Source organism: Tursiops truncatus, chromosome 8 (assembly GCF_011762595.2).
Source record: "Tursiops truncatus isolate mTurTru1 chromosome 8, mTurTru1.mat.Y, whole genome shotgun sequence".
NCBI lineage: Eukaryota > Metazoa > Chordata > Mammalia > Artiodactyla > Delphinidae > Tursiops > Tursiops truncatus.
This window is the reverse complement of record NC_047041.1, coordinates 15,357,175-15,379,729: the sequence shown is the minus strand read 5'-3', so window position 1 is coordinate 15,379,729 and position 22,555 is coordinate 15,357,175. Positions and strand designations below refer to the sequence as shown.

The window sequence follows — 22,555 nt, the reverse complement described above, 5'->3', positions numbered from 1 at the left end:
TGATGAGAAGTCAGTGACAGTTGTTTCTCTCTGTGTATTGTGTCATTTTTTCCCTATGGTTTCTTTCAATGTTTTCTATCCTTGGTTTTCAGCAGTTTGACTTTGATTTTCCCAGGTGTGGCTTTCTTCCTGTTTTACCTGTTTGGGGTTTTCTCAGCTGCTTATTCTGTAAAGTTATGTATTTCACCAAATTTGTGAAATTTTGACATAATTTTCAAATATTTTTCCTGTCCCATTCCCTCCTTTCCTTCTGGGACTCCACTTTCACATGTGTTAGAACTTTTGATATTGTCCTATAGCTCATGGGGGCTCTTTCATTTCTTTCCAATTCTTTTTTTTTAATATTTATTTTTGACTGCGTTGGGTCTTCGTTGCTGGGCACAGGCTTTCTCTAGTTGCGGCGAGTGGGGGCTACTCTTCATTGCGGTGCGCGGCCTTCTCATTGCAGTGGCTTCTCTTGTTGAGCATAGGCTGTAGGCGCGTGGGCTCAGTAGTTGTGGCTTGCAGGCTCTAGAGTGCAGGCTCAGTAGTTGTGGCACACGGGCTTAGTTGCCCTGTGGCATGTGGATCTTCCCGGACCAGGGCTTGAACCTGTGTCCCCTGCATTGGCAGGCGGATTCTTAACCACTGTGCCACCAGGAAGCCCTCCAATTCTTTTTTACTCTGTTCAGCATATTGGATAATTTCTCTTGATGTGTCTTCAAGTTTACTTTTTATTATATCATTTCCAGTCTATTAAGCCCATGCATTGAATTTTATATTTCCAGTATTGTATTTTTCAGTTCTTTCATTTCAGTTTAGTCTTTTTTATAGTTTCTATTTCTCCGTGAAGAGTTCTTATATGTTCACTCCTTGTGAGCATATTTTTTCCTTTATGTTCTTTTGCATAGTTAAAATAGATGCCTTAAATCTTTACCTGCTAATTCCAACAACTTGGTCTCCTTGGAGTCCTTTCTATTGATTGCCTTTTTTCTTGACCAGGAGTCAGAATCAAAAGCATTATTCTAAATAAGAAACTAGACGCAAAAGGTATGCACTGTATGATTCTATTTACGTGAAGTTCTAGAAGAGACAAAACTATAGTGAGAGAAAGCAGATCAGTTGCCAGTGGCTCAGGGTAGAGGGAAGGGATTAACTGCCATATAGTAAATACTTGAGGCTTTGCAGACCACCTGTCACAGCTACTCAGCTCTGCTGTTGTAGCATGAAAGCAGCCATAGACAGTAAGCAAGCAAAATGAGCATGGCTGTGTTCCAATAAAACTTCATTTACAAAAATAGATAGCAGTCTGGGTTTGATCTACAGACCATAGTTTGCAGACCCTGCTTTTCCTGTTTCTTTGTACATTGGTAATTTAGGGTTGAATCCTGAATATTGTGAATAATACATTGTAGAGACTCTGGATTCTGTTGTATTCCTCCATTAAATCTTGTGGTTTGTTTGTTTAAATTTGTTTTATCAGGCTATTTCCTTGGTTGGGCTTAAACATCATACATACATGTTTGGTGGGCAGCAGCTGTGGTCTCTGTTGAGTTCATTTATCTGTAGATGGGTTCCTTGGAGTCTCTTCTGTGCATGCGTGGTTCAGGGATCATCCAGAGATTTAGATAGATTTATATGCAGAATTGGGGGTTCCCCATTTGTGGCTTTTATCTTTTGGGGATTTCTCCCTCATTTTCTAGCTGTTATGGTAGCTCCCAGTTTTGTCCTTTGGCTCTTGAGCTGGTAAGACTGCAAGGCTTCTATCTCAGTTTTAGTCATCAGCACAGAGCTGTCTGGGGTTTGTCCTTAGGTGAAAGATGAATAGCCATTAAGAAAACAGGAAACAATAGTGGTATTTACTTCTTCCAGTTGTCAGGTCTTCTCCTGGTTTTTGTTTGTTCTTTAGTATCTTTTTTTTTTTTTTTGCGGTACACGGGCCTCTCACTATTGTGGCCTCTCCCGTTGCGGGGCACAGGCTCCGGACGCACAGGCTCAGTGGCCATGGCTCATTGGCCCAGCCGCTCCGCAGCATGTGGGATCTTCCCAGACCAGGGCACGAACCCGTGTCTCCTGCATCGGCAGACAGGCTCTCAACCACTGTGCCACCAGGGAAGCCCCCTTTAGTATCTTTAGATAGGTGTTTTTTTACATTTTGTGTAGAATCTATAGTTTTTTGTTTTTGTTTTTTTTTAAAGAATTTATGATTCCCAGGTGCTGGTCCAGGACCACACTTTGAAAACCACTAGATTTTTTTTTTTTAATTAATTAATTAATTTATTTTTGGCTGTGTTGGGTCTTAGTTTCTGTGCGAGGACTTTCTCTAGTTGCGGCAAGCGGGGGCCCCTCTTCATTGCGGTGCGTGGGCCTCTCACTATCGTGGCCTCTCTTGTTGCGGAGCACAGGCTCCAGACGCGCAGGCTCAGTAGTTGTGGCTCACGGGCCTAGTTGCTCCGCGGCATGTGGGATCTTCTCAGACCAGGGCTCAAACCCGTGTCCCCTGCATTAGCAGGCAGATTCTCAACCACTGTGCCACCAGGGAAGCCCGAATCTATAGTTTTTTATCTGCAGAAATGGTTGGTCTATTAGGAGCAACTCTGCCCTTAGTGGAAGTGGAAACTCTCCAGATTTAATTTTTAGAAGGACGACTGTGGCTGCATTACGTTAGATGTGCTAAAGTGCAGATAAACTTATGTCAGGAAGACAGTTTTAACAAGATAAAATGAGGGCCTGATCTCAGTGGCAGCGAAAGAGAAAGGAGGGGTATTCTGAGGTAGGATTGCTGAGATTTGTTGATTGTTAGAGGGAGAAGAGGAGTAGTGACAGTGAGATGGCTGGAATGGCAGAGATGATGAATATAGGAAGTGGAGCAGGTTTAGGGCAGTGGCCTTGAAGGGGAGGTTGTAAATTCTTGTTTTAAATTCAGTTTTAAGGAGGTATACTTTATGTAAAATACACCGTTTTTTTTCCTACAAAAAGTGTAAAGTTTGGGGACTTCCATGGTGATCCAGTGGTTAAGACTCCATGCTTCCACTGCAGGGGCCGTGGGTTCAATCCCTGGTCAGGGAACTAAGATCCCACATGCCATGTGATGCAGCCAAAAAAGGAAAAAAAGAAAAGAAAAGAAAAGAAAAAGGGTAAAGTTTTTCTTTTTTTTTTTAATGTGTAACATAGGCAAAATTATTTAAGTCAATAAGTTTTTGAGAAATTTCACATTTTCTGATTCCACCCACTGCCAAGCACCTTAGTGGGTTTTTTTTTTTTAGCATGCAACTTTTGTATTGTTTTCTCAATCTAAAGAATACAGTGATACAGTATACAGTGATATTATACTGCATCTACTCACGTGAAAAGGAACAAAGTATCGCCCCTGAAATAATTACTAATTACACAATACTGCAGACTGATAAACACTGTAAGTACTAAAATGTTAACATTTCAACATACAGTGTCAACAACATCCTGCTTTCTTTTTTAATTGGTTAAAACATTTGTTAAGGTCATGCAAAATAAACACTTTGTGAAAATGTTAGATTACACTCAAACATCAAGGCAATGAAACCCCAAAGAGCAACTTTTTAATGCAACGACTGGTCAAGTAGATAAACTATTCAGCATATTAATAAAAATCCAATAAGTGAAAAACATCAAAAATGTAAACACTAAATTTAGGTAACTGCTTGTCTACGATCTCACCACCTACAGTCTTACCTGTGACTGAAGATATACTGCCAAAATTGTTCTACATAAGTAAGCTATGTTAAAATGACCAAAAAAATGTCAATGCATGATGCCAGGGTAAATTTCTAGTCCACACAATACTTAAATGTGATCATTGTCTTAACTCTGCTAACAGTAAATGAAAAGTCACACCAGATTTATCTTCTTTTTACTCTTGGTTTGTTACATGTTTTTAAACTTTTGTCTACAAGTATTTCTTATGATCCTCCCCCAGAATTAACATGCTTATTTAGGAACAGGTGAAGCAGATAAACCCTGCCTTGGTATAGAAGGCAGTGATTTCGTTTTCCCTAACTAAGTATTTCCTTGTCACTTGTCAACTGTCACTGACCTTTCTGCTATAGTTATGTCCTCAGTATCCCATTCCATAAAGATTTTTAGTGCCTATTATTATCCATGTCTCCCAGATTCTCCCAGAAAAAGAATTCATTTTTTTCCTCTCATCGCTAGGCTCACTAAGGAAAGCTGAGCACACAATTTAAAGGAGTTACAGAGTAGACCAGGGAGGGTTCTCAGGCAGGTGGATGGTGCTTGAAGCCAGGTCTGGGATCTGGAGAGAAGAGCATCCAGGTCATAGGAAGGTGATCGGCCCCTCTCCGTGGGCCACTCTCCTAGCAGCTCCCAATGACACAGTTACTGGGCTCTCCTTTGGGCACTGTTGACTCACTTTCTTACCAATTTTTAAAGCCCTCTTTATATTTTCTACTTAAAATTTAAAAACTCTTTGATAAGCAATTTGTCTATTATATAGAACACCAGTTCTCAACTTACAGAGCATTAACCTTAATCTCTAGGTTATTCCATAACCTAGTGTTTGGGTCATACTCTTCAAGAGAGTCCTTTCAAGAATTTTTGCCCAATCCACAGTTATCATTGTCAGTCAGTCTTGCCACAATTTTTTCAGTTGGGCTTCTTTGCTCTCTAATGAAATACGGACACACTTCAAAAATTCCCCACGTGTAATCTTTGGGATCCAGTTTTCTCAAGCAGTTTACTTTAGGACCATGTTTAGGGTCAGACAAGATGGATCAGCCTGGTTCTGAATTTTAGACACCCTAGAAAAAGAGAAGCATCAGTTCCTATTGAAGAGTATGTCAAACTGAACAGTATGAGAAACTATAGGAATACTGTATCAGTAAAAATACCAGGTTTAACATGCACAAAGCCAAGAAAAACAATGATGCCAGATACTGAATTTATATTAGCATTGTCCTTTGAACTCCCAGCAGAATAAACTGCTGAATGCAGGTACCACACGGTGCAATAAAATTCACCCATTTTAAATGATGAATTTTGACAAATGTATACTGTTGTATAACTACCACCACAATCATGGTATGAAATATTTCCGTTACTCCAGAAAGCTTCTTCCTGACTCTTTGGAATCAATTGCCTCCTCTATCCTGAGCCATTGGCAACCACTGGTCTGCTTTCTCTCAGTGTAGCTTTTGCCTTTTCTAGAACTTCATGTAAATAGAACATAGAATATATAGCCTTTTCTGTCTGTTTATTATTTAAGATAAAGCTTTTGCAGTTTATCTGTGTTTTTGCATGTATCAGTAATTTAATTCCTCTTTATTGCTGAGTAGCATTTACTTATAAGATTATACCAAGTTTGTTTACTAGTTGATGGACATTTGAGTTGTTTCCATTTTTTGTCTGTTATAAATAAAGCTGCTCTGAATATTCAAGTACAAGTCTTTATGTGGACATGTTTCTTTTCTCTTGAGTAAGTACTTAGGAGTGGAATCGTTGGACCATATGTTTGCTTAACATAAGAAACTGGCAAACTGTTTTCCAAAGTTGCTTTACTATTTGGCATTCCCACCAGCAATGCATAAGTGTTCCGGTTACTCTGTATCCTCACCAGTACTTGGTGTTATCAGTCTTTTTAGTTTTAGCCATTCTAATAAGCGTTTAGTAGTATCTCATTGTGGTTTTAATTTGCACTTTTCTAATAACTTTTTTTGTGTGTGTGTGGTACGTGGGCCTCTCACCATTGTGGCCTCTCCCGTTATCGAGCACAGGCTCCAGACGCGCAGGTTCAGCGGCCATGGCTCACGGGCCCAGCTGCTCCGTGGCATGTGGGATCTTCCCGGACCGGGGCACGAACCCGTGTCCCCTGCATCAGCAGGTGGACTTTCAACCACTACGCCACCAGGGAAGCCCCAACTATTTTTTTTTTAATTCATTGATTTGGTTGTGCCCAGTCTTGGTTTTGGCAGGCAGGCTCCTTAGTGGCTGCTTGCCAGCTCCTTAGTTGCAGCACATGGGCTCGTTAGTTGCAGCTCACGGGCTTCTTAGTTACAGCTTGCTGGCCACCTGCGTTGGGCGCACAGAGTCTTAACCACTGGGCCACCAGGGAAGTTTCAACATTTTCCTAATGACTGTTGATGTTGAACATCTTTTCATGTGCATGTCTGCCATTTGTTGTTCTTTTTTGGTGAAGTATTTATTTGAATATTTTACCCATTTAAAAACATGTTTTCTTATTGAGTATTGTCGATACAGGTCCTTTTATCAGATATGCGTTTTGCAAATATTTTTCCCAGTATATAACTTGCTTTGCATTTTGTAGCAGTGTCTTTTGAAATGCAAAAGTTTAATTTTTAAAAAAAATTTATTTTTTATACAATTTTAAAGGTTACACTTCATTTACAGTTATTACAAAATATTGGCTCTATGCCCCGTGTAGTACAGTACATCCTTGTAGCCTGTCTTACACCCAATAGTTTGTACTTCCCACTCCCCCATCCTTATATTGCCCCCCTCCCCTTACTGGCAATCACTGTATCTGTGAGTTCTGTTCTCTGTATCTGTGAGTCTACTCCTTTTTTGCTATATTCACTAGTTGTATTTTTTAGATTCCACATGTAAGTGATATTACACAGTGTATTTGTCTTTGTCTGACTTATTTCACTAAGCATAATGCCCTCCAAGTCCATCTGTGTTGCTGCAGATGGCAAAATTTCATTCTTCTTTACGGCTGAGTAGTATTCTATATATATATAGAATATAGATAGAATATATACCACATCTTCTTTATTTGTTCATCTGTTTTTTTGTTTGTTTGTTTGTTTGTTTTGCGGTACGCGGGCCTCTCACTGTTGTGGCCTCTCCCGTTGCGGAGCACAGGCTCCGGACGCGCAGGCTCAGCAGCCATGGCTCACGGGCCCAGCCGCTCTGCGGCATGTGAGATCCTCCCGGACCGGGGCATGAACCCGCGTCCCCTGCATCGGCAGGCGGACTCTCAGTCACTACGCCACCAGGGAAGCCCCCATCTGTTTTTTTAAAAAATATTTTCTGAAATTAAGATTTTTTAAAATTTATTTATTTATTTATTTTTGTCTGCGTTGGGTCTTTGTTGCTGCACACAGGCTTTCTCTAGTTGCCGTGAGCGGGGGCTACTCTTCGTTGCGGTGCGCGGGCTTCTCATTGTGGTGGCTTCTCTTGTTGTGGAGCATGGGCTCTAGGCACACAGGCTTCAGTGGTTGTGGCACACAGGCTCAGTAGTTGTGGCTTACGGGCTCAGTAGTTGTAGCTCACAGACTCTAGAGCACAGGCTCAGTAGTTGTGTGCATGGGCTTAGTTGCTGTGTGGCATGTGGGATCTTCCTGGACCAGGGCTTCAACCTGTGTCCCCTGCATTGGCAGGCAGATTCTTAACCACTGTGCCACCAGCGAAGCCCTCATTCATCTGTTGATGGACACTTAGGTTGCTTCCATATCTTGGCAATTGTAAATAATGCTGCTATGAACGTTGGTGTACATGTATCTTTTCGAATTAGTGTTTTTGTTTTTCTTTGGATATATACCCGGGAGTGGAATTGCCAGGCCATATGATAGTTCTACTTTTAGTTTTTTGAGAAACTTCCATACTGTTTTCCACAGATGGAAATTGGCTGCACCAACTTGCATTCCCACCAACAGTGTATGAGGGTTCCCTTTTCTCTGCATCCTCACCAACATTTGTTATTTGTGTTATTTTTGATGACAGCCATTCTGACAGGTGTGAAGTGATATCTCATTATGGTTTTGATTTTCATTTCTCTGATGATTAGTGATGTTGAGCATCTTTTCATGTGCCTCTTGGCCATCTGCATTTCCTCTTTGGAAAAATGTCTATTCAGTTCTTTTGCCCCTTTTTTTTAAAAAAAAATAAATTTATTTATTTATTTATTTTTGGCGGTGTTGAGTCTTCATTGCTGTGCACGGGCTTCCTCTAGTTGCGGTGAGCGGGGGCTACTCTTCATTGTGGTGCATGGGCTTCTCATTGCAGTGGCTTCTCTTTGTTGCGGAGCATGTACTCTAGGAGCACGGGCTTCAGTAGTTGTGGCACGCAGGCTCAGTAGTTGTGGCTCACGGGCTCTAGAGCACAAGCTCAGTAGTTGTGGCACACGTTGCCCATTTTTTAATTGGGTTGTTTATTTGTTTTGATGTTGAGTTGTATGAGCTGTTTATGTATGTTGGATATTAATCCCATATTGGTTATATCCTTTTCACATATTTTCTCCCATTCAGTAGGTTGTCTTTTCATTTTCTTGGTGGTTTCCTTTGCCATGCAAAAGCTTTTAAATTTAATTAGGTCCTGTTTGTTTATTTTTGCTTTTATTTCCTTTACTTAGTAGATGGATCCAAAAAAAAATATTACTGCAGTTTATGTCATACAGTGTTCTACCTGTGTTTTCCTCTAGGACAGTGGTCCCCAACCTTTCTGGTACCAGGGACCGGTTTCATGGAAGACATTTTGTCCATTGGGGTGGGGGGGATGGTTCAGGCAGTAATGAGAGCATTGGGGAATGGCAGATGAAGCTTCACTCACTCACCCACTGCTCACCTCCTGCTGTGTGGCCCGGTTCCTAACAGGCCATGGACCAGTAGCAGGCCGCAGACCGGGGGTTGGGGACCCCTGCGTTAGTAGTTTTATAGTATCTGGTCTTACATTTAGGTCTTTAACCCATTTTGAGTTTGTTTTTGTATGTGGTGTTAGAGAATGTTCTTATTTCATTCTTTTACATGTAGCTGTCCAGTTTTCCCAGCACCACTTATTGATGAGAGTGTCTTTTCTTTATTGTATATTCTTGCCTCCTTTGTCATAGATTAATTGACCATAAGTGTGTGAGTTTATTTCTGGGCTCTCTATCCAGTTCCATTAATCTATGGGTCTGTTTTTGTGCCAGTACCATACTGTTTTGATTACTGTAGGCTTGTAGTATAGTCTGAAGTCAGGAAGCGTGATTCCTCCAGCTCTGACCTTCTTTTTCAAAATTGTTTTAGCTATTCAGTGTCTTTTGTGTTTCCATACAAATTTTAAATTTATTTGTTCTAGTTCTGTGAAAAATGCCCTTGGTATTTTGATAGAGATTGCATTGAATCTGTAGATTGCCTTGGGTAGTATTGTCATTTTAACAGTATTGATTCTTCCAATCCAAGAACACGGTATATCTTTCTATCTGTGTTTTCTTCATTTTCTTTCATCAGTGTCTTATAGTTTTTGGAGTACAGGTCTTTTGCTTCCTTGGGTAGGTTTATTCCTAGGTATTTTATTCTTTTTGATGTGATGGTAATAAATGGGATTGTTTCCTTAATTTCTCTTTCTGATATTTCCTTGTTAGTGAATAGAAATGGAACAGATTTCTATATATTAAGTTTGTATCCTGCAACTTTACCAAATTCATTGATGAGCTCTAGTAGCTTTCTGGTGGCATCTTTAGGATTTTCTATGTATAGTATCATGTCATCTGCAAACAGTGACAGTTTCACTCCTTCCTTTCCAATTTGAATTTCTTTTATTTCCAAAAATTTAAATTTTGATGACGTCCAGTTTACCAGTTTTTTCTTTTGTGGTTCCTGCATTTTGTGTCCCAAGAAATCTTTGCCTAACCGAAAAAAGAAAAAATCAGTTTAGTTAGAAGAATGACATTGTTTACATTTTTGTAAGCCTCTTTAATGGAACAAGCTTAATCCTCCTATCTACCTCTGTATATAATCTCCTGCAATATGTTGTTTTGGTTAAAGTACAGGAAGAAAATCTAGTGATATGCAGGTATGCAGTTGGAAAAGCAAGGAGTATTTTAATAGACTTTTTAGATAACTGTGAATATTCTTCTTTGACAGTGCTCCAAAACTTGACAGATGATAGTTTCTTAAAGTTTCGTTGCATCGTGGAAACTGAAACCACTTCAGTGATTTTGTACTGTTTTATTAAAATTCATTGTCTTAACTTGCACTTTGAGTGGATCTTTTAACTGTGTTGGCTACGGAAGGAAAACCTTTTTCCTCTATCCTAGTAAGTTCAATTTCTGAGGCCTGTGAATTAACCTGACAAAGGACAGAGTAAGGAGAAAAAACCCAGTTTATGCATGCAACATGCATATAGTGAAATAATTCAGCAATGAGTAGCTCAAAGGAATAGTTAGAATCTGGGGCTTATGGGAGAACAAATGACTTCTTAAAGTGGGGGAGAAAGGACACTTTCTGGACTTTTGGAAGGATAAATGGGTTTTCAGGAGAACAAGCAGGAGTTTAAATTTGTGATAATATTTATATGTACAGGTATGAATAGTTTTTCCGTCTCCTTCAGGGCCATAAAATTCCACTGGAGAAGAGATTGAGGGTAGGTTTTATTCACATTCTTTCTTCTGGGAGTAGCTCTGCCCTGAAGAGGTGTTTAGGACAGTCTTATTTCCCAGAAATTGCTGCTGTTAGCTAGAGAAAGCTCTGAGAAGGCTTTCTTTCCTGTGTCTGTTGAATCTCAAATGTTTTCATCTTTTTGTTGTTGTTTCATTTTATTTTTTATTTTTTTGGCCGCATTGGGTCTTTGTTGCTCTGTGCAGGCTTTCTTTAGTTGTGGCGAGCGGAGGCTACTGTTCGTTGCGGTGCGCGGGCTTATTGCGGTGGCTTCTCTTGTGGTGGAGCACAGGCTCTAAGTGTGCGGGCTTCAGTAGTTACAGCACGTGGGCTCAGTAGTTGTGGCACACGGGCTTTAGGGCACAGGCTCAGTAGTTGTGGTGCACGGGCTTAGTTGCTCCGTGGCATGTGGGATCTTCCCAGACCAGGGATCGAATCTGTGTCCCCTGCATTGGCAGGCAGATTCTTAACCACTGCACCACCCTGGAAGTCTACAAGTATTTTCATCTTAAAATAATCTTTATACCAATTCGTGGGTTCCAAGTGGGCCCCATCATTGATTTGGTAAAACAATGCATTGATAATTAGGAAAATATTGCTTCAGAGTTATGCAGCTCTTCCAAGTGTTGATACATTTTATTATACAATGTTTAAAGAATCACATTTGTTGGGACTTCCTTGATGGTCCAGTGGTTAAGACTCCCTGCTGTCAATGCAGGGGGTACAGGTTCGATCCCTGGTCAGGGAACTAAAGTCCCGCATGCCGCATGGTGTGGCCCAAAAAAGAAAAAGAAAAAAAAAAGAAGAATCACATTTGTTTATATCACTGTGGATCTCATCAGAATAGTCTTTAAGTAATGGGAAGCCTTCAAGCTCCCAGTGGCCCATGCAGACTTTCCAAAATTCTGATTTTTACCTGAAAGCTCAAATGTTATTGTTGGCAACAAACACTGTCAGTTGTTTTCTTTGAAATAACAAGAGTAATTTGTTCATTTTTCAAGAACGTGTCTGCTAAGTACTCAAATTCAAATAACCATAGTTTCTCAGTTCTTTTAAGTAGAAATGATTTTACATGAAAAAAGAGGCTAGTTCAAGTTTCAACTCAAACAGTCTCACATGTGCTTTTCCTCAAGGCAACCATTGTATTTTGGCATGTAGCATTTCATAAACAGAATATTAAACAGTTATGTATTTAAGGGTTGAAATTTAAGAGGATTATTACTTTTGATGGCTTCATCAAGGGCATCCTGAAGTAAAAGTGCCCCCCCACTCCCAACTGCAAGTGTGTGGCATTAAAGAATACAATGACTAGTAGTATAATTTTGATGCCACTGCCTTCATTTGTGTATGGTGCCAATATTTGTATCCACTATAATTTTCATACAAGTAGGAGCAGTGCAAGTATCAACACAATTGTTCTCAGATAAACCATGAGATTCAAAAGAGTTATTCATCTTGGATTAGGTCAGCATCACTTGTGTTTGTTGCCAGGAATTCATACACGACATCATCTTCAGTGATTAGTTGGTGCCAATGCTAGATGAATGTAAACAAAATAGCAAGACTAGTCTTGTCTGTGGATTCGTCTATTTGTAAAGTAAAATTACAATTCTGCAGATGAGTTATTAACCAAGTCTTCAAATTTGCAGCAAAATCTTTAATTTGGTGAATTAATATATCATTAAAAAAGGGGCACTGCCATGATTTATTTTACTGACTTCATTCAGCAGGCATATAGCAATGTCACCTGTACCAAGTCGTGCTTCTCCAGTTAAGGAAGTACAGTAACTTACCCTAAGGTGCTTCAGTGGCTTTTTCATTTCTAGCTTGAAAGGTGTTAACAATTTTTAAGACTTGTAAAGAATTCATCACATCTGCATTTAAAATATTCAACTACTTTTTCTTTAAATTCTGAATGATCTCAAAATGTCACTATAACTTAACTGGCATAATATAATTAGAAAATGTTGTGTTGCCTAAGATACAGTAAGATAAATTATTAACATCTATAAAGTCAAGAGAAAGATGACTCTTGTCATACTTTGGTTTCATATTTACAATTTGCCTAGTTTTTTTGGAGTAGATTCTTCCTTTCCATGAGTCAGATAACTCTAGGCCAGTTGCATCTTTTTTAGTATCTTTAAATGTATGTATTGCAGTTGTGGGTTGAAAAAGTAAGTCTTCTAATCTCCCTGTTTGGAGTCAATGATTCATTCTTAAATATAAATGAAAAATTACAAATAAATTTTCTTTTATTTTAGAAAAAAATAAATTCTAAAATAATACATTTTAGATATAATTTAAAAATTGAGAAGAGTTTTCCAAAAATTTTTGAAGTGTTATTGTAAAACAAAATAACAAAAAGTACTTGTTTCTACCTGATGTGTGAACTTTGAAATATTACAGTAATGATTTATTGAATAGTAATGAGATTATAGTAAGTATAACTAAAGATAGCTGTAAGAGCACAAACAGAAGTACTGAGAAGGAAAATACCTTAAATTATACCCTAAACCTACTACCTTAAAAAATGCTAGAAAACGTTAGAATACAGAAGCATATATTCCACTAGCCATCAGAGTGATGATCTCATTACACTTTGTGTAGTCTCAGGGAAACTCCACTGTAGACTCATGAAAGAATGAGAGTGAAAAAGGCAAATGAATTTAGTGTTATTATGAAACTAATTTTGCTTCATAGACCAGGCCCTCAAAGGGTTTTGGGGGACCATGGACTGTGTTTTGCAAATTGCTGTTCTAGATTATTTCTTCCATACCTAGGGCTTCTACTACTATCTCTGCTAGTGACACTCTCATCTGTATCCCAGCCCAGACTAGTTATATATCCCTTGCCTGCTGAACTGCCTGGACTATTTCCTCTGCTTGGTGCTCTGTTTCTCTTTGGCATTTGCATATGCTGTTTGATCTGCCCAGAATTTCCTGTTCCTTTTGTTCACTTGGAAAGTTACTGAATTGTGAGCTGCTTGGGGGCAGGAACTAGGCATCTTTATATCCCCAGCTTTTAGCAGAAATGTGTAGCACATTGTGCTGCTTGGTAGATATTGAGTTAAATTGAATCAAGGAAGAACTCTAGCCTCATAAACAAAAACTTTGCAGTGCATCTTAGGGTAAAGTTTTTTCTCTTTTTGTCTGATCTCATTCATTCTATTGGGTTGGCCAGAAAGTTCCTTTGGTTTTTAAATAAAAATAAAGGACACATTTTTCATTTTCACCAAGAACTTTATTGAACAACATATTCACCGTTTTGGTCCACTACCTTCTGCCATTTTTCAGGCAACTTCATAATTCCATCTTCTCAAAACTTTTTATCTTTTTGAGCAAAGAACTGGTCCAGGTACCTTTTAGTCTTCCAGGGAATTGAAATTTTTTCCATTAAGAGAATTTTGTAAAGACTGAAATAAATGGAAATCCGAAGGTACAATGTCTGGTGAATATGGTAGATGAATCAGAACTTCCCAGCCAAGCTGTAACGGTTTTTGCCTGGTCATCAAAGAAACAAGCAGTCTTGCGTTATCCTGATGGAAGATTATGTATTCTCTGTTGACTAATTCTGGACGTTTTTCATCGAGTGCTGCTTTCAGTTGGTCTAATTGGGAGCAGTACTTGCTGGAATTAATCATTTGGTTTTCCAGAAGGAGCTCAAAATAGAGGACCCTTCCAATCCCACCATATACACAACATCACCTTCTTTGGATGAAGACCGGTCTTTGATGTGGTTGGTGGTGGTTCATTTCACTTGCCCCACGATCTCTTCCATTCCACCTTATTGTACAGTATCCACTTTTCATCACCTGTCACAATTTGTTTTAAAAATGGAACGTTTTTGTTACGTTTAAGTAGAGAATCACATGTGGAAATATGGTCAAGAGGTTTTTTTCTGCCTAACTTACGTGGAACCCCAATACCAAAGTGATTAACATAACCAATGATGTGGTGCAAAAATCATTTGGTGCGAATGATTTTCAGCGCTTGATTTGGATATTTTGAGTATGTTGGCTCTCTCCCGAGTGGTATAACATTGATTGTTCTCAATTAATGTCTTGATTTGATCGCTATCCGCTTCACCTGGTCTACCTAACCGGAGCATCGTCCAGTGAGAAATCTCCAGCATGAAACTTTGCAAACCGCTTTTGACACGTTTGATCAGTCACAGCACCTTCTCCATACACTGCACAAATCTTTTTTTGGGTTTCAGTTGTGTTTTTACCTTTCTTGAAATAATAAAGCATAATATGCCGAAAATGTTGCTTTTTTCCTTCCATCTTCAATATTAAAATGGCTACACAAAAATTCACCAATTTTGATAAGTTTTTTTTTTAAACGCATGCTGATATGACAGCAGTCACAATACAGCCTAACAAAATTATCTCGAATGAAGTTAAAGACAACTAAGCGCTACTGGACCCATCTTACGGAAAAAACCAAATAAACTTTTTGGCCCACCCAATATATTGGTTTGTATTAGCTTCAGTTCAGAGAAAAGACTTTTATAACCTACCTCAAATTCAGGACGGCCAACTCCTATCTATATTAACACATCCACCGGTATTTGTTTTGTTTCCTTTTGCCTTGTTTAGAGTATACTATATTCTGAAAGGAAGGTATTTCAGCTGAGGACTCAACATCTTAATTTTTAGTTCTGTCTTTGACTGTTGAGAATATTTCACAAGACACTTATCATCTGCTTCTCTGCATTAAAATCACCTGATTGCTACCACCACTTTTGGTGGAAAAAAATGTATTCACGTATTTTAGTTTCTCTAACATCCAAATGATAACTAACATTTCTTAAGTTCTTACTATATGGCAGAGACTGTCCTATATGTTCTGCATGTATTAACTCATTTAACCTGCATAATGGCTCTGTATGAGAGGTAGATTATTTTATTATCCCCATTTTTCTTTAGGAAAATGAGGCAAAGGTTAAGTAACTTGCCAATGGTTGCACAGATAGTAGATAGTAATAGTCTGGGTTTGAACTGTGAGTTTAGTTTGGCTCCAGAAGCTGTGCTTTTAACTGCTGTGAGAAGCTTCCTCTCAAATCTAATTACTTTTATCATTAACCTATGTTAGTACACATGCACAGATAGATGCTCATTATAATATTTATAATTGTGAAATTGAAAATAAGAGAATACCTAAATCAATAATGGGATATATGTACAATGGATAGTTACTTAAAAATCACAGTTTTGAAGAATACTTAATGATATGGAAAAATACATTAGGATGAAAAAGTAAGATAAAAACCACAGTTTTTGTTTGAAAAGCGTATATAATGGATTTATATGTTACATATGCATATATAAATATACAAATTTATTTTAAAAGACTGAAAAGAAGTATAATAATGATTTTTTTGTGGGTAGAGCAATTGTAATTGTAGAGCAATTTGTTGGATGCTTCCCATGGGCTAGGCACCATATTAAATTCTTCATGTGTGTTTTCTCAGTGAACTCTCCCATCAGTCGCATGATGTAGGTCCTACTCGTTTCTCAGATGAAGAAACTGAGGCCTAGAAAGATTAAGTAACTTGTCAAGGGTCATACAACCAGTAATCAGAAGAGTTGGGACCTCTGTATTAGGCTCTTTCTGTTTTTTTTTTTAAATTGAAGTATTGTTGGCTTACAATGTTGTGTTAGTTTCTGGTGTACAGCAAAGTGATTCAGTTTTACGTGTGTGTGTGTGTGTGTGTGTGTGTGTGTATATGGGTATTCTTTTTCAGATTCTTTTCCATTATATATTATTACAAGATATTGAATATAGTTCCCTGTGCTATATAGTAGGACCTTGTTTAACTACTTTATATAAAGTAGTATGTATCTGTTAATCCCAAGCTCCCAATTTATCCCTCCCTCCCCCTTTCCCCTTTGGTAACCATAAGTTTATTTTCTATGTCTATGAGTTTGTTTCTATTTTGTAAATAAGTTCATTTGTATCTTTTTTTTTTAGCTTCCACATATAAGTGATATCATACAATATTTGCCTTTCTCTGTCTGACTTACTGCACTTAGTGTGGTAATCTCTAGGTCCATCCATGTTGCAGCAAATGGCATTATTTCATTCTTTTTTATGACTGAGTAATATCCAGTGTGTGTGTGTGTGTGTGTGTGTGTGTGTGTGTGTACACATCTTCTTTATCCATTCATCTGTCAGTGGACACTTAGATTGCTTCCATGTCTTGGCTATTGTAAATAGTGCTGCTATGAACATTGGGGTGCATGTTTTTTTTGTTTTTTTTAATTTATTTATTTATTTTTGGCTGCATTGGGTCTTCGTTGCCATGAGTGGGCTTTCTCTAGTTGCAGAGAGCGGGGGCTACTCTTTGTTGCAGTGCGCGGGCTTCTCATTGCAGTGGCTTCTCTTGTTGCAGAGCGCAGGCTCTAGGCGCACGGGCTTCAGTAGTTGTGGCACGTGGGCTCAGTAGTTGTGGCTCACAGGCTCAGTAGTTGTGGTGCACAGGCCTAGTTGCTCTGCCACATGTGGGATCTTCCCGGATCAGGGCTTGAATCTGTGTCCCCTGCATTGGCAGGCAGACTCTTAACCACTGTGCTACCAGGGAAGCCCTTGCATGTATTGTTTTGAATTAGTAGACTCTTTCTGTTTTGTATTTTCTAAATTTTTTACAATTTGTATTATTTACATGATGAAAAGCAAAATTAATTTTTTAAAGTATGCAAACGTATTGGGACAAGTCAGACTTGTACAGTCTGGTAGGATTTATTCATTGGAACCATTGATTCTTTAAACTAGCTAAGCAAAATAGCAGAAGCATGGGACTTGAAAGAAATTAGACCAAGCATTTAAAGAGTTAAAACATACTCAGTGGTTTCTATTATATCAAGGATTTTTGGGGCATCTACTATGGGCAACTGATTTTTTTTTTCTAGCATGGGTTGCAGTTAGTACCCCTTAGTGAAGTGAAATCTGTTACATATCTTACAGGCTAGTGAACGTATGGTAAGACTGACCATTTTTATGACTGTTTAAGAATTCCTTAACCATTTTTGTTGTGGTTGCTAGTAGTTCCTTTTGTCTTGTTGGATCCCAAGGAGATAGATGTTGCCAGATGCCCAAAGAAGAAGATTTTTCTGTGTGTGAATTTGTGGGATGTCCCCTGTGGACGTGGCAGTATTTTTCTAATATAATTGTAATCCCTAGTTGATAAATGAATTTAATGAAAATTAGAGGTGTTCGATGAACACCGATAGTCTTTAAGAACAGCATCATTCACAGAAAGCAGCAGCCATGTTTTCCTACAATCATCCCATCGTCACAGAGTGTCTAGTAGGCTAAATGGACCGCTGATTGACCCCTCAACGTATATCACATATTCTTATGGTAAGAGGATTCTGACTCCTCATATATTTTTTCACTTGAGGAATATGTGCTGTATTAGGAAAATACATCTACTTATAAACCTTTGTCTAAAGAACTGTTAGAGAAAGAAAAAAAAAGAACTATTAGAGAATTCTTCCTCTGGCAGGAAGTTTATTTGGAGAGGACAACACATGGAGATGAAGGAAGAATATGCCCTCCTAGTTGTATCTATTACATGAGTTGACCTTGTCAGCAGAGGGCCAGACGGATGTTAGTGAATCAGTAAATGAATGTGTGTGTAAGAGACACACAGACATACACACTTGTACTTTATGAAATAGCTAGCCAGGGGTGTGTGGAGAGCTGGGCAATGAAAAAAGGGACCTGAAACACTTACGTTAAGTGGATTTTTTCCTTTCATATTATATTTAAGGTTACTAAAAAAACCAGAAGATGAATAAAATTATTTCTCTCACCGTAGAAAAGTGGGAACATTTTTCTTAAGACAGAATCCTTCCCAATCTTTTCTTCTTATTTTCACCTTTTAGAAATTCAGTGAAAATAATGTACACATTTCCATACTGTTCTGTCCACTGATCTGGGTAATCCTGTTGCTTTTAGCTATGTAACTCATTACATTACAGTCAAGTGTAATACAGGGAAATTCTTCTGCTGGTTCTGTTCCTTTGTTGGCATCTTCGGTCCTGAGTAGAATGATCAACCACCCCACATCCTGGGAAATCCCTCATTCCTGGGCAAACTGGGACAGTTGGTCACCCTAATCCTAAGGGTGTATATTACACTCTAGGGATGGGGCTGGGGAGCTGGTGTAAGAATGAAGGAAACTGATGGAAAGGAAAAGTCCTGAGGTATGAAGACAACATTTTTTCCTTTTGAAGAATGTTTACTATAGCTAAGGATGTGTGAAAATCAGTAAGCCAGTATCTGTGTGGTTAGTAGTGAATTAGTGATTGCTGCCTTAGGGATAAGTATTTTGGGTTTAGTCCTGTATTCTTCAGTACCCATACCAAAAGACAAGGAGTCAGAGGAATGCCATTTTGATTTGAGCACTCCTGGATCATAGAAGAACATTCTGCCTTCAGTGGGTTTTGGTTCTAAGTACGCACTTTGTTCTGGGTAACTTTATTTTAGCAAATGGAGATGTGAACATTTTTACTTTCAAATATAGGGTGATTATGCAATTTCAGACCACTTTAAACATAATTTATATATATCTATAGTTAATACTTAGAGTAACACTTCCTCTAACATACTAGGTAGACCAGTTTCAGGTTTTACTTTTGCCTTGGTGTTCCTTAGCAAGCTTGTCTTTCTCTCCTAAGTCTTGTTCTTGGCTTCTTACCTTACAGAGAAGTGTGGGAAATGGAACTGGATAGACTCAAGAATCAAGATGGTGAAATAAATCGAAACATTATGGAAGAGACAGAACGTGCCTGGAAGGCAGAGGTGAGAATAGCCGCTATGTTGAAGCTATGTTGAAGGTCTTGATTTTGGGCTTCCAGATGGTGTGTACTTTTGTTATAGTATCAATACTGTACACTAAGCTATTTAAGTATTATACCGTAGAGCCACTAAGCATTGTTTTAACTATCTAAGGGTAGCTTTGTGTACGTAAAATTAATAAAGTGTGTGTGTGTGTGTTTGTGTGTATGTGTGTGTATGGTTTCCTTAGATCTTATCACTAGAGAGTCGGAAAGAGTTGTTGGTATTGAAACTAGAAGAAGCAGAAAAAGAGGCAGAACTGCACCTTACTTACCTCAAGTAAGTACCTTCCATTTCTGGGGTCTTAATGGCCCTGCAGTTTTGTGTTTTGGAGGCATTTCTTTTTAGGTTTTGAAGCCCTGGGCCAGCTAGTCTGGCACTTACTCTGTCTTCACGGGGAGTCATCTCTGTGTGATAGTAATTTGTTCAGCGATTTCTCTTCCCATACTCTAAACTTCCTCACTCTCTGACTCTTCCCTTTCTACAGTCTTATAGTTTTGTACTTTTTATTGTATTATTTCCAATTGGATAAACAGTATCTCTTATGCTGTCAAGCATAACAAATGTCTTTGGAGATTTGTTTCTTATACAGTCATTTCTCCTCTTTCTGCCGTGAAATTTGGAGGACCCCCGTGGCATTTTCAGCCAGACAAGAGCCCTCTCTCTGTGGTTGGTCCGCTTTCTCCAATACTTGTTTTGCAAGATGCTGGAGTTAAAGTGAGGCGAACGGCTTAGAACCTTGACCTTCTCCTGCACATGCTCCGACCTCTTCTCTCCAGGCCCATTAGCCAGCTACTGTTCTGCTATCTCAGAGAGTTAGGAATTGGGTTTTCTTTAATTCTGTAAATTACTGTTGGTTTCTTGAAAGGTCAACTCCCCCAACACTAGAGACAGTTCGTTCCAAACAGGAGTGGGAGACAAGACTGAATGGAGTTCGGATAATGAAAAAGAATGTTCGGGTAAGTGTAGTGATGCGTGATCATTGAGTCAGTTAATCTGTGCTTAAACACTTCTGGTGATAGGGAGGGACCTTTTGCATTGCCCTTAGGGCCTGTCCTACCACTCCTCTTGCTTTCCTGATATAGGATGGTGCTCTCTTTTTAGGCAGGCTCATTCTGCTTAGCAGTAAAGGATAATTCTTGCTTTTCTCTCTTTTCTAGGACCAATTTAATAGTCATATCCAGCTAGTGAGGAATGGAGCCAAGCTGAGCAGCCTTCCTCAGATCCCGACTCCCACTTTGCCTCCACCCCCATCAGAGGTAAGAGCGCTGGCTTTGGGGAGTCTACCTTTGTGTGTTGGTGGCAGAGCCTAGAGTCTTTCACTTGTTCTTTTTATGAAGATATCGGGACCATCCTTATTTGGTACAAGAAACAGTTGCTCACTGATCTCTGCTCCAGTTTCCTAAACTTTCATTTTCTTTCTCTCCCACTTGTCTTCCACCTCGTCCCCTCTGCAGACAGACTTCATGCTTCAGGTGTTTCAACCCAGTCCCTCTCTGGCTCCTCGGATGCCTTTCTCCATTGGGCAGGTCACAATGCCCATGGTTATGCCCAGTGCAGATCCCCGTTCCTTGTCTTTCCCGATCCTGAACCCTGCCCTTTCCCAGCCCAACCAGCCTTCCCCACCCCTTCCTGGCTCCCATGGGAGAAATAGCCCTGGCTTGGGTTCCCTTGTCGGCCCCCATGGTCCACACGTGCCCCCTGCCGCCTCCATCCCACCTCCCCCAGGCTTGGGTGGTGTTAAGGCTTCTACTGAAACTACCCGGCCCCAACCAGTAGACAAACTGGAGAAGATTCTGGAGAAGCTGCTTACTCGGTTTCCACAATGCAATAAGTAAGTATCTTTAAGGATTAATTTTAAAAGTGTTTTTCAGAGAAATGTTTATGGGTTAAAATAGGAGAGGTTTCATAGATATTCCTCATGAGTGTAGTATAGAATCTCTCCCCCTCAACATTTTTCTTCCTTAGGGCCCAGATGACCAACATTCTTCAGCAGATCAAGACAGCACGTACCACCATGGCAGGTCTGACCATGGAGGAGCTGATCCAGCTGGTAGCTGCGCGACTGGCAGAGCACGAGCGGGTGGCAGCAAGCACTCAGGTAAGAAAAGCTACTTGGCGGAGAACTCAGACCTGCTGAGATGTTGGGGAAGAGGTAGATTTCAGAAATATTTGGGGTGGGAAGAAGCATTGCAGCCAGGGGTATCTGGCCTGCTTTCTTCCTTTGCTGCGCTGGGAAATGAATGACTTCTCTTTGTTAAATGCCCTGTTTCTCAGATGTTCCTCCCTCACTGTGACAACGTTTCTGCCCACAGCCCCTTGGTCGGATCCGGGCCCTGTTCCCTGCTCCATTGGCCCAAATCAGTACCCCAATGTTCTTGCCTTCTGCCCAAGTTTCATATCCTGGGAGGTCTTCACATGTAAGACTCTATTCTTTGAAAACTGGGATGTGGAGAAGCTGGGGGTGAGGAGGGAGTGGGTTTATAGGTGGAGCGCAGGAAGAAGCTGTCATCTCCTCAGCTGGGTTGTTGACAGCCCCAGCTGGGAAAATGCAGGTACTCTGTATTGGAACTTTTCTTTCTTTTGGTATAAAATCTTTTTGCTACATGGAAAGAGTAGATGGAATCATGGGCATATAAGGCAAGGAGGCCCAGAGGTTCCTTACTCTTTTGACTGTCCCTCCTCTGCTGTACAGGCTCCAGCCACCTGTAAACTGTGTCTAATGTGCCAGAAACTTGTCCAGCCCAGTGAGCTGCACCCAATGGCATGCACCCATGTGCTGCACAAGGAGGTGGGTGCTGCATGCCTTCCTCTTTTTTCCACTCTTTCTTTTTGACAGCTGAGATCGTTTAATTTTCTTGAACATTGTACAGTGTTGACGCTCATCATTAATATCTAAACATAAGGTTTCAGTAAACCGTGGCTTAAATGTCAGCAGAATTCAGAATACTGGCAGCTAGGCTCTCCCAGCTTCCTTCTACCCCATTCCCTGTAGGGGACTGGACTGGGTAAACAGTTCATACTAGAACGCCGATAGTCACTGCCTTGGAAAATTGACAATAAGATATACATATCTAACCATTGTTTCAGACGTATCATTGCCAAGAGACTTTGCTTAGATGAGAGGAATGGAATAGGGAACCTGAATATGAGATTAGTAACTCCATTAATAAAATAGTTGGAAGGCTGACCTATTAGAGATTAGCTTCACAAACTGACAAGTTATTCCTGTCTTTTATGATGGTACCAGACAGAGTTAAATCTCTTAGCACCAGGGATGATTTTTTTTTTTTTACTATTTTGTTCATTTTGTTTTTCTGAGAGGTAGAAACTGAATTTATATCTAAATTCTTGGTAAGGGAA

The 22,555-nt window shown here is 39.6% G+C and overlaps 1 protein-coding gene and 1 non-coding gene across 7 annotated transcripts in view; one reads left to right on the top strand and one right to left on the bottom strand.

Annotated features, from left to right (window-relative positions):
* The window catches only part of RNF214 (ring finger protein 214), a 56,372-nt gene that overhangs the window by 25,391 nt on the left and 8,426 nt on the right, over window positions 1–22,555 (top strand). For 4 of the 6 annotated variants that reach the window (XM_033862036.2, XM_019941839.3, XM_019941837.3 and 1 more), the window contains 8 exons: window positions 19,060–19,156; window positions 19,383–19,471; window positions 20,061–20,151; window positions 20,353–20,451; window positions 20,650–21,026; window positions 21,161–21,293; window positions 21,508–21,612; window positions 21,888–21,983. In XM_033862036.2, the coding sequence (XP_033717927.1) occupies window positions 19,060–19,156; window positions 19,383–19,471; window positions 20,061–20,151; window positions 20,353–20,451; window positions 20,650–21,026; window positions 21,161–21,293; window positions 21,508–21,612; window positions 21,888–21,983 (1,087 nt within the window). The remainder of the gene's footprint in view (window positions 1–19,059; window positions 19,157–19,382; window positions 19,472–20,060; window positions 20,152–20,352; window positions 20,452–20,649; window positions 21,027–21,160; window positions 21,294–21,507; window positions 21,613–21,887; window positions 21,984–22,555) is intronic. The other 2 variants (XM_019941838.3, XM_019941840.3) reach the window with 2 other exon arrangements.
* On the bottom strand, window positions 4,846–4,983 carry LOC117313442 (small nucleolar RNA SNORA8). The gene has a single exon (XR_004527950.1). It is a non-coding gene; the product is annotated as a small nucleolar RNA SNORA8 (small nucleolar RNA).